This window comes from Nannospalax galili, unplaced genomic scaffold (genome assembly GCF_000622305.1).
Source record: "Nannospalax galili isolate Female #2095 unplaced genomic scaffold, S.galili_v1.0 scaffold209, whole genome shotgun sequence".
Lineage (NCBI taxonomy): Eukaryota > Metazoa > Chordata > Mammalia > Rodentia > Spalacidae > Nannospalax > Nannospalax galili.
The window spans coordinates 1,503,125-1,515,017 of NW_008360319.1; the positions used below are offsets into that span (position 1 = coordinate 1,503,125).

Consider the following 11,893-nt stretch of genomic DNA (forward strand, 5'->3'; position numbering starts at 1 on the left):
GTAAAGAAGAAGAAAGTGAGTGAAAATAGATTTTGTAGTAGAAGCTCAGTAACGAGCCATTTTGCTTCATTTCCTCTCTCCAAGATCTTGCGTAACACTCTCTACAAAGTAGGTGTTCAGTAAGGAATTCATTAAATTGAATCCCCCCAACAACTGAAATCACTGCCCAGACACATTTGTTACTAATGTTTGTATTTTACAGCACTATTTTTCAGTCTCTTTGATCTCAGAGATTGCTCTTTGATTAGCAGAGTCGCAAAACTCAACTCTATGGATGGTTAAAATAAAAAAACTGGGGACTAGGGAGATGGCTCAGTCAGTAAAAGTACTTTCCTTGTAAGCATGAGGACCTGAGTTTGGATTTCTAGCACACATGTAAAAGGACAGGCATGGTGGTCCACCCCTGTAACCTCAAAGGAGGCTTCCTGAAGCTTGCCAGCTAGCTAATCTAACCTGTGAGCTTCAGTTCAGTGAGAGACCATGTGTCAACAAATTTGATGGTGAGCCCTAGAGGAAACACCAGATGTCAACCTCATGCCTCTACACACATATGTGCACACATGCATGAACACATATACATGCATAAACCACACACACAAAAACTGGAGAGTGATTATAGCTAGTGATTTAATGATTATTTTTAAATATTTTATTTAATTTTACGTGTATGAGTGTATTGCCTGAACGTAGGTAAGTGCACCTGTGTTGCACAATGCCCACAGAGGACAGAAGAGGCTGTTGGATCCCCTGGAACTAGAGTTACAGACAGTTGTTAGCTGCCATGTGGGTGCTGGGATTTGAACCCTGGTCTTCTGCAAGAACAGTCAGTGCTCTTAACTGCTGAGCCATCTCTCCAGCCCCATGATTTAATTATTTTTAAAGTCATTTATCAAGCCGGGTGTGGTGGTGCAGGCCTTTAATCCCAGCACTTGGGAGGCAGAGACAGGCTGATCTTTGTGCGTTTGAGGCCAACCTGGTCTACATAGTGAGTTCCAGGCCAGCTGGAGCTACAGGGAGATGCTGTGTCAACAAGACCAAAAAATAAAAATAAAATAAATGTATTTATCGTTGAAGAGCAGGGAGTTCATTAACTATTTCTGGGGTTCATTATGTTCTGGGGTTCATTAACTACTTCTATTTAGGCTCCATTGTGATGCTATAAGTGAGAATTTAACTACCCCCTTTCCATTTTCTGTAGAATGGCTTCAAGTGTCATTGTATGTCTGAATCTCATCAGAGACAATTATTGCTGGCTTCAGAAAATCCTCAGCAGTTTATGGATTATTTTTCAGAGTAAGTAGCTTGAAGATATCCTTATCTCTTAAACTTTATTCAGTTGGACATTTAATAGAAGTGCTAAGTGTTTTATAATTTGTAGATCTGTTGTCCCATGGATGGTAATATGACTGTGGCCTCACTCTGGGGAGTTTTTAATCTTTCTTTTTTTGGTCTTTTTTGAGACAGGGTCTCCAGCTCTCCTGGAACTCACTAGGTAGACCAGGCTGGCCTCAAACTCACAGAGATCCATCTGCCACTGCCTCCCAAGTACTGGGATTAAAGGGGTGCTCCACTATGCTTGGCGATGAGTTTTTAATCTTTTAAAAATTCATCACAATGTAAAATAGTTACAGAAGTGTTTGTCACAACAAATTGTCTTTCCTTCCTTCCACTTCAACTTCTGTTCTAACACAGCTGTTCCTGAGAAAACACAGGCTGCGTTTGTTAACCCCCTGACCTCAGAACCTTCTCTATTCGGGGGCTGTGGAGGGCACCTTGGGATGAGCAATTCGAGCTTTTCCGTGGTTTTGTTGCCTCATTGGTAATGTATCACTGCAAACAAGCAAACACCCTCACAGACTATTAGGGTCCTTCATAATGTGTGTAGAAGATTGAAGGAGCTAATTTTTTTTTTTTTTCCTCACACTGAATGTTTTATTTCAACAGACATCTCTGGTTAAAAAAAAGTGTTGGGGGAGAGTTCAACATCTCAACACACCTGACAGGGAACAAAACTCCCAGCCAAGAACTCAGAGCCCTTTGGAGGTCTCTCTCAAGTCTCTAATTGCTCCAGCACAGAAAGGAGCTGAATTTTCTAACTTGTTAAGAAAAATCTATCTGACATGTTCCTTCTCCCAGTGATGAGGGCTAGGTCCTCAGGGAACAGGTCCTGGACTTAGAGTGGCTGGGGTCCAGGAGGTGAAGCTGGGTGCTGGGCCAATAGGGCTGGCAGGAGATCCTGGAGCAATCAGTTTCTGAGCCCTAGAATTCATATTTGGCTTGAGTCTGAAGGAGGCTGAGCTTGTTTTCTGACCTGGTATCTATCCATCAGCACCAGCTTCCGCTCCTTAGCCTGGTGAATCAGGTTTGTGATCTGATGTTTCCACTGCTGCTGCCCTCTTGTCTGCTCACCATTCTTTTTGCTGAAAGACTTCATGGTTTTCTTTTCTGTCAATGACTTGGTCATCCACTGCTGGGCCCCACTGAGTTGGTCATCACCATTGATCTCCATAAAGTAGATTCCCGCCCCCCCCTTCTCTTGCCCTGAAGCTGCTTAAAGACTTCGTTATCAATGAAGGAGGCATCTGGAGCAAATTCCTGTGGAGGGAGCAGTGCTGGGTCCTGTGCAGGATTGTAGGCACCACTGTAATAACCTGATAATAAGCACCAGCGGCAGCCGCATCACCATTATGTGGAAAACTGATTGTAGCTGTAGTCATCCCCAGGCTTCAGCATCTAAGGTGGCCCCCTTGAGCCTGCTGCCATCTTGAACTCAAGGGGAGCATTGGCTGCATTGTCCTGGTTCTGTGCCTGGAGGCAGTTCTTCGGGGATAGTGGGAACAGGGTAAGGGCATGGGTCAACTCAGTGTGGCTCAGCCTTGTCCGGGAGGGAGAAAAAGTTCTCAGGAACTACTTCCTCATCACTGTCGTCATCTTCCTGTGTGACCTGCTTTGTCACCTGCAGGGCAGCAGCCTTGATAGCAGAAGCTAATGGAGTGGTGGTTGTGGTGCCCACAAAGGGGCTAGAGCGAGGAGAGCTTGGTCCTAGAAGCTAGTCTGAAGGGCTTAGCATTGGAGGAGACAGCTGAGGGTTTCCGGAGAAGGCCTGGGGCAGCAGCAACCTGTTAGTCTCTTTCGGAGTCAGGGTCTTAGGTTGAGGCAGCCAGGCGGACAAACCGGTCCCCTTACCGGATCCCCGTGGGACAGTTTTTTTCCTTGCAGGTTCTTCTTCCTCAGACTCTGAATCCCCCTTGTGCAGCTCGGCGCTGAGATCCTCGCTGGCTCTGTTCTCTTTGGCTTGGGAAGCCCCGGGGGGTCCGAGAGCGTCCACAGCAGCGGGGAGACTGAGCCCAGGGCTTTGGGACAACTGCACCCCGGCGCCTCCCCATCGCCCACCGCTCCAGCAGGGCTAACCCCTGCAGGTGGGGGAAGCCCCCAGGCCGAAGGGCAAAGGCAGGGGAGGCTGGAGCCTGGGGTCCCCAGTGGGCGGGGGTAGCATGGACGGAACCTTGGGTGGGGGGAGAGAAGCGAACAGGCCTCCTTAAGAAGGCCCAGATGTAGGAGCCGCCACATCCTCTTACTCTGGCGACTCATTCACATCGCCGCTGGTATGAGCAACGAGAGACATGGAGCTTCCGAGGTTAGGACGCCCTTCCGGCCAGAGTAATCTTACTTGAGACCTGGGATGCCCAGCAGCCTACTAGGCCCCGCCCAAAGCCCAGCCCCCCCCTCTCCGTTTCGTACTCTGGAACCATCCCCGGCGGGAGTCCATGGCCGCAGTTGATGTCTACCGAAAAGGAATTCCCTCTTCACTTAAGCTCCTAGTCCCAGGCATCTACACGCAGTTAAAGAGCCCAGAAGAGTGTCTAGTACTAATTAAAATTTGTTAATTATCATTACTGTTGATAGTCTTCAGTCTGTTTGTTCATAAGCATCTAAGTCTTCTGAGAATTCTTTTCAACCCTTAGAACTGATTGAAGACCTCAAAGAGCTTTTTTGTTTACATGGATTATGTGCACCAGTATTAGAAATTAAATCTCAGAAATTTTAAGAATATTCTTTTAAAAAAAATATTTTGTGTGTATAAGTGTATTGCCTGCATGTATGTAAGTGTACCCATGGCATTAAATGCCCATGGAGATCAGAAGAGCCTGTCAGATTCCTCTCAAACTGGAGTTACAGATGGTTGTTAGCCACCATGTGGGTGCTGGGAATTGAACCTGGGTCCTCTGCAAGACCAGCCTGTGGTTTTAATCACTGAGCCCAGCTCTCCATTCCCTCTTAATCCTCTTAAACAGTGATATCTTATCCTGTGGTGGTTTGAATGAGAATGTCCGGCATAGGCTCCAAGTGTTTGGAGATTTTGTTCCCAGTTGGTGGCGCTGTTTTGGGAGATTTTGGGAGGTGCAGCCTTGCTGGAGGAAGCCTGTCACTGCAGGCAGGCTTTCAGAGTTCTTAAGCCTTGCCAGATTTCCAGTCTCTCTCTCTGCTTACTGTGCCTTCTTGAAGATGTGTTCTTTTGACTTCATGCTCCAGCCACCTCTGCTACCATGCCTCCCCCATCGTTCTGGACTCTTACCCTCTGGAAATGTAAGCTCACATAAACTTCTGTACGTTGCCTTGGTTATGTTTTTTTTTTTTGTTTTTGTTTTTTTGAAGCAGGGTCTCTGTGTAAGCCCCTGGAACTCACTATGTAGACCAGGCTGGCCTTGAACTCACAGAGATCTGCCTGCTTCTACAGGACTACAGGAGTGTGCCACCATGCCCAGCGGTTATGGTGTTTTTATCACAGTTACAGAAAAGTAATAATTTCCCATGTTCAAATAAATAAGCGGACTGGAGAGATGACTCAGTGGATAAAGCACTTGCTGTGCAAATGTGAGGTTCAGAGTTCAGGTCCCCAGCACCCACATAAAAGCTGGCAGGCATATTGGCCAGCCTGTAATCCCAGCACTTAGCAGGCAGAGACTAGGAGATCCTCAGGGCAAGTGCCTGGATGTAGCTAGACTAGCTAAATCAGTGGGCCCCAGGTTTAATGAGAGACAGTGCCTTAATGAATTAAGTGGAGAGTGATCAAGGAAGACACATGTGCATATGTGCATGTGTGCCCACATGTATGCATGCATGCATGAACTACACACACACACACACACACACACAGAGTCCTTTTTGTTTGTTTACTGTAAGACAAGATCTTGCTGTGTAGCCCAGGCAGGCCTCAAATTCAGAATCCTTCCTCACCCTCTCAAATGCTGGGATTACAGGTGTGTTCTACTATCTCTGACTGAGATTTTTAATAGAAAAAACAAAAGCAAAACAGTCTATTTTTCCAAATACAAACACCTGTATCTTATTTACATTTTTGTAAATATCTTTAGTGACTCACTTCAAAGACAGCTACATTCTTTTCCTTCTGTTATGAAATGTTTTTATTGAAACTCATAAAGGAAATTCAGCCTTTACATAGATGCATAGTTAGAAGGGAGGGTATTTCAATACCTTTTCAAGTAAATTGAAGTGCTGCTCTTTTTTAATTACATTAAGATAAGAGTGTGTAGGGCTGGAGAGATGGCTCAGTAGTTAAGAGCACTGCCTGCTCTTGCAGAGGACCTAAGTTTGGTTCCCAGCACCCATATGGCAGCTACCAACCATCCATGACTCCAGTTCCAGGGGATCCAGTGCTGTCTTCTGGCCTCTGTGGGCATTGCATGCAACATGGTACACATACACACACACACACACACACACACACATATACACATATGCAGGAAAAATACATAAAATAAAAATAAATATTAACAAAAAGTAGTTATGAAGTAGAATATGACACTAGATCCAAGGGCCTATATACTCTGTTGCATAAAATCCAGTGTCTGTCTTTTGGACAGATACTGTATCCAAGCATGATTTTGTAATGTATATGTGTTAGACTTTTATACAGACCTTCCAAATGGTGAGCCGTTTTATAGTAGTGCCATCCAGTCATACTGATTGTAGCAGCAAGGGCATTGCTAGAACATCTATGTGCATTGGGAGCCATGTGGAGCTCACAGTGGCAGCAGCTACTTGCCAGAATTCTTATTGCTACTTGGAAACGCAAATCTTATTGGCAGAGTTGACTTATTGTTCTTCAACACAGCACTCTTTAATTTTGAGGAAATGTCTACGAAATGTGCAGTTTGGGATAATGGTAGTTTATGTATCTGTTCTTCTTTAATGTGCTGTATTAGTCACTTTTCTGTTGCTGTGATAAACACTGACCCAAGCAATTTATAGAAGGAAGGGTATATTTGAGTTTACCGTTCCAGGGGAATTACAGTCCATCCTGGCAGGGAGGCATGGTGGCTGGAGGTAGCTGGAGCAGGAGCAGCAGAAGCTAAGCTCTCACATCATCACGCAGGCACAGGAAGCAAGAGAGTGACTGGAGATCCGGCCAGGCTTAAGAACTGTCTAAGCCAACCCCCAGTGACATGCTTCCTCCAGGATAGCCACACCTAAAACCTCCCAAAATAGTGCCACCATGTGGGGACAAAATGTCCAAACACTTGGAGCCTGTGGGGGACTTTTTCATTCAAACCATCACATGTCCCATTGTGGTAATGATTTCTGCTCAAATTACTTATCTAATCTTGTAAAAAAGATTAATCTTATATTTTTGATTATTTAATACCATCTCAGTTTGTTTGATAAGCAAGCTTTCTAGGCCTCGGGCTCCTCTTGTACACATAGAGCCTTCATCCGATGACTTTTCCTTGGCCTTGACCCAGAATAATGTATGTGTGTATGCATGCTATGAAAATATTAAGCTCATGAAAAGCAACAGATAAGCCTGTTTGTGTTGCAAAGTAGGTGGGATTAGAGTGATGACGTGTGTGTGTGTGTGTGTGTGTGTGTGTGTGTGTACTGTTCAAATCAGCAGGGCTCACAATGGGCAGGTTTCCCCGTAAGACAGATTCTGTCCTTCCTTCCCTATTTCATGCTGGATGTATAGTTTTAGTAAAGAGGGATCAAGGCCTTTGTTCAAGAGCACAGTTCCAGGAGAAGTCTGAAGAAACAGTTTCTCATAACAGTTTAGGCCTTGCTCATGATTTAAATGGATATAAGAGTCAGGCTGTCTTTATTTAGGCGTCCCTGTGATGTGGTACTGCACTGCTGTAGCCCCTGAAAATAATATTTCAACTCACAGCTCAGTTGCATGGGTGCCTTTCTCCTGGCACCTGTTATACACAGCTGCAGCAGCAGTTAATCGATAGCTCTCATTTCATCACAGTGTTAGAAGAGGTGTTTGAAAGTTGTGATCTAATATGGCCAGTAAGTTTTACTGCTTCTTCAAGAACATGCTAGATGAAGCTAGGTTGGTTTTCTTGTGATTGGTATGCAGAGTGCTTTGCTTTCATTGCCCATGACCTTACCTGCTGGGCTAAGATGCTAGCAGACTTAACCTTTTTTTTGGCTGGGGGCGGGGTGTGTGTGTGTGTGTGTGTGTGTGTGTGTGTGTGTGTGTGTGTGAAGTTTCGGTAAAGAGAGCTTCTTCAAGAACATGCTAGATGAAGCTAGGTTGGTTTTCTTGTGATTGGTATGCAGAGTGCTTTGCTTTCATTGCCCATGACCTTACCTGCTGGGCTAAGACGCTAGCAGACTTAACCTTTTTTTTGGCTGGGGGCGGGGTGTATGTGTGTGTGTGTGTGTGTGTGTGTGTGTGTGTGTGTGTGTTGGAAACAAGGTCTTACTACAAAGCCTGGACTCAGTGATGGAGTCCAGGCTAGTCCTCAAGCTCACATCAATCCTCTTGCCTAAGCTCTTGAGTGCTGGGATTCCAGGTGTCTACCACCAAGCCTAGTTTCCTTCCATTGCATTTATTTATTTGTTTGTTTATTTGTTTGGTCTTTTTGAGACAGGGTCTCTCTGTATCCCTAGCTGGCCTGGCACTGGCTATGTAGACCAGGCTGGTCTCAGACTTTGAGGTAATCTTTGAGGTTCTTTCCTTGCTCGCCTTAAAGGTTTATATCACATGGGGCTGGAGAGATAGCTCAGTGGTTAAGAGCGATGACTGCTCTTACAGAGGATCTGGGTTAGATTCCCAGCACCCACATGGGAGCTAACAAATGTCCTTAATTGCAGTTCCTGGGGATCCAATGCCCTTTTCTGACGTCCGGGGCATTGCACAACACAGGTGCACTTAAACACACCCAGGCAATACACTCATACACAGAAAATAATAAATATTTAAATAAAGATTTATAGCACATGATGACACAGATGTTTTATGTGTCATTTGGTCATTAAAGTTTATGATTGCTTAAATTTCAGGAAGACAGTGCTACATATTTGTAGAAAGTACCTTATTGTTGTCTTTTCTTTCCTTACTAGGGAATTCCGAAATGACTTTCTAGAACTTCTCAGGAGACGCTTTGGTAAACATCTTAAGTATTATACGCATAACTTTATTATTGCATAATCGCCTGGGACTCAGCACTGTTGTATTTTGTTCTTAGGCACCAAGAGAGTGCACAACAACATTGTGTACAATGAGTACATCAGCCACCGAGAGCACATCCACATGAACGCCACCCAGTGGGAAACGCTGACGGAGTTTACCAAGTGGCTGGGCAGAGAGGGTAAGAAGAGAGTGTTCAGCAGGTTTTTTGTGGGTATAATTCAGAAGAGCAAAATCATTGTCAATGTCTATCTAAATTCATGGAAGAAAGGATGATGCACAGGACAGTTAACTGAAGGAGGGGCATACTATTCCACAATTACATTTGTTTATTGTAGTTGAATAGCAATATCTAGAGTACTTCTTGTTTTGTTTTATTTGTTTTTTGTTTGTTTGTTTGTTTGTTTTTGGGACAGGGTCTTATATACCCCAGACTAGCCTGGAACTCATGACCTTCCTGTCACTACTTCCCAGGTGCTGGGCTTATGCATTGCAGAGTCACCATGCCCAGCATCCACCATGCCTGGCTGCACTACTTCTTTTTGACCATGCAGAGATTTATGTTTGAAACATTCCGTTTTGGACACTTTTCATTACTGTTACAAAATAGCTAAGAAAATTACCTTGAAGAAGGAAAGGTTCTGGCTCACAGTTTCCGAGAATTCAGTTCATAGGCCACTTGACTCCCTTGCTTTGGGGCCTGTGGAGAGGCAGAACATCATGCCGGGGAGTATGGGATGAAGCAAAGGGGCCAGGATAAGATGGTCCCTTCCAGAGCACCATCCCAGTAACCTTAATCTTCCAGCCAGGCCCTACCTGTTACTTTCCACTGCCTCCCAATAGCACTACCCCATTAGGAGCCCATGATTGGATTAATCCACCGATGAGGTCAGAGCCCTCAGGTCACTAGCTGGAGACCATGCTTTGAACTAGAGCCTTCGGGGACACTGCATTTCCAAACCATAATACTTGCATTTAGTTCACAAGTTACTGGCAGTCTGATGATCTGAGTTTGACCACCGAGATCCACCGAGTCCCCCACATTTTCCTCTGATTTCCACATGCACACCATGGCCTATGTGCCCCCTCCATTAAATTACTATGATTAAAACAAATGTTTTTATCATGGCAGTTTCTGCCAAGCTTTCTTTCCTTCCCCTTTCATCTTCCTCCCCTTCCTCCTTCCCTTTTTTATTTATTGGTTGAGACGAAGGCTCACACTGTAGCCCAGGCTACCCTGAAACTCATTATGTAGCCCACGCTGGCCTTCACCTTGGCCGCCCTGCTTCAGCCTTCCCCAGTGTTGGGTTGTAGGCGTGAGCCCACTTCCAGTGTTGTTTGCCCTCTTCTTTGGGAGACCCGGATTCTGTCCTGAGGTGATTTTTTTGGTTTGCTTTTCTTTTTCCCATTTCTAATCTTCATATGATGAGAAATAAAGTAGACAGGAGAGAGTTTGTATTGACGTTTGCTTAGTCAGTGTGTTACATTATTCTGTTTTAAATCACAGATGATTTTGTACTCATTGGATATTAAATACTTTAGATATAGTTAAACAGTTGCTATGTAGGATGCTTTTTCATGTGTTTCTCTTGCCTAAATGTTACCTCAGCCTAGCTGTGTAAGTATGAAAGCTTCATGTGTTTCAGAGTTTTGTGTTTGAATGTATTTGATCCTATGTGACTGAGGGGGACATTACACTGTGCTTTGGTTATATGCAAAGTCATGCTGTCTGCTTTCTTTAAGGCTTGTGTAAAGTAGATGAGACACCAAAAGGCTGGTACATTCAGTACATAGACAGAGACCCAGAAACTATTCGCCGACAACTAGAATTGGAAAAAAAGAAGAAACAAGACCTGGATGATGAAGAGAAAACTGCCAAATTTATTGAGGAACAAGTGAGAAGAGGTCTGGAAGGGAAAGAGCAGGTGGGAGCAGGAGCAGCCAGCCTGTGACAGGCAACTTTGAAAGCAGTGAAGATGTATTGAATTTTCTTTAATGAGCAGGAGAAAGAGCATGAAGGATGTGAAAACCCAAGATTTGGAGTTGAAAAAAACCTTGGTTTAGTTCCTCATCTTACACTAAATAATCTTGTGAAACTCAGTCTCCTTATCTCTAAAATGCAGACAGGACCTAATGGGAAGATAAATGGATAGATCATTTCCTGTGATTTTAGTTACTGCAGCACTAGAGATAAACTGTTTGGAGCAGTTACTCCAGCCCAGGGAAAACAAAGAGTATGTGACGGCAGATGAGAGCGTTGAGCTAAGGAGGCTTCAAGTCTCAGTGAAAGCCAGGCAGACAAACAGGTGGTGATGGTAACGGGGCCAGGGTCAGCAACAACACCACATTGTTTATTCCCACAACTAGTTCTTGGTGTGTCTGTGTGCCAGGATGCTTCTGGGTGACGGGGATCACAGTGAGCAAACGATGATGTCATGGGACCTGATTGCTAACAGTTGTGTGTGAGCAGGTAATTGCAACCTGGTATCTGTGTGAAACTGTTACCTATTCAGTATTTTTCTAATTAAAAAAGATTGTTTTTGAGGTCTAGGTAGTAATACAACAAACTGTAGTTCCGTGAATGTCAACATAAATTTTTTGTGTAATCTTTGTTTTTTGTTTGTTTGTTTGAGACAAGGTCTTACTTTGTAGTCTTGGCTGGCCTGCAACTCACTGTGTAGGCCAGGCTGGTCTTGAACTCACAGGGATCCACCTGCCTCTGCCTCCCAAATGCTGGGATTAAAGGCATGCGCCACCACAACTGACCTTGTTTTTGTTTCTTTGAGATAGGGTCTTGCTATACAGCCTATACTGTTTTCAGACTTGCAAAGCTCTTCTGCCCCAGCCTCCTATGGGCTGGGATTGTAGGCATGTATTACTACATTTGACCTAATTAAAAATTTAAAAATTTATGTGTATGACTGTTTTGCTTGCATGCACAGAAGTGCACCACATACTTGCAGTGCCCACAGAAGCCAGAAAACAACATCAGATCCCCCGAAACTAGAATTATGTACAGGTGTTAGCCACCATGTGGATGCTGGAAATGGAACCTAGGTCTTCTGCAAGAACAGCCAGTGCTCTTAACCACTGAGCTATCTCTCTGGTCCCCTGTCTGAATTTTTAAAACTGATATATAAAAACGAGAATTGTAAACGGTACATTTTGTTGTATGTGTGTAGTGCATAATCAGGGTAAACATACCTGTCTTCTTAAATACCTTTTTTTTTAAAAAAAATTTTTATTTATTTTTATTTTATGTGTATGAGTGTATTGTCTGCATGTATGTGAGTGCACCCGTGTCATTCAGTGCCGTGGAGGTCAGAAGAGAGCTTCGGATGCCCTTGGACCTGGAGTTAAAAACAGTTTGTAGCCGCCCTGTGGGTGCTGGGAATCGAACCTGGGTCCTCTGCAAGAGCAGTTAGTGCTCTTAATCACTGAGCCATCTCTTCAGCCCCC

The 11,893-nt window shown here is 44.4% G+C and overlaps 1 protein-coding gene and 1 pseudogene across 2 annotated transcripts in view; one reads left to right on the forward strand and one right to left on the reverse strand.

Annotated features, from left to right (window-relative positions):
• The window catches only part of Kin (Kin17 DNA and RNA binding protein), a 37,122-nt gene that overhangs the window by 7,285 nt on the left and 17,944 nt on the right, over positions 1-11,893 (forward strand). The window contains exons 2-5 of one of the 2 annotated variants that reach the window (XM_008825123.3): positions 1,199-1,293; positions 8,368-8,411; positions 8,493-8,615; positions 10,178-10,359. In XM_008825123.3, the coding sequence (XP_008823345.1) occupies positions 1,199-1,293; positions 8,368-8,411; positions 8,493-8,615; positions 10,178-10,359 (444 nt within the window). The remainder of the gene's footprint in view (positions 1-1,198; positions 1,294-8,367; positions 8,412-8,492; positions 8,616-10,177; positions 10,360-11,893) is intronic. The other variant, XM_029559691.1, reaches the window with a different exon arrangement.
• On the reverse strand, positions 2,260-3,846 carry LOC103727301 (annotated as a pseudogene).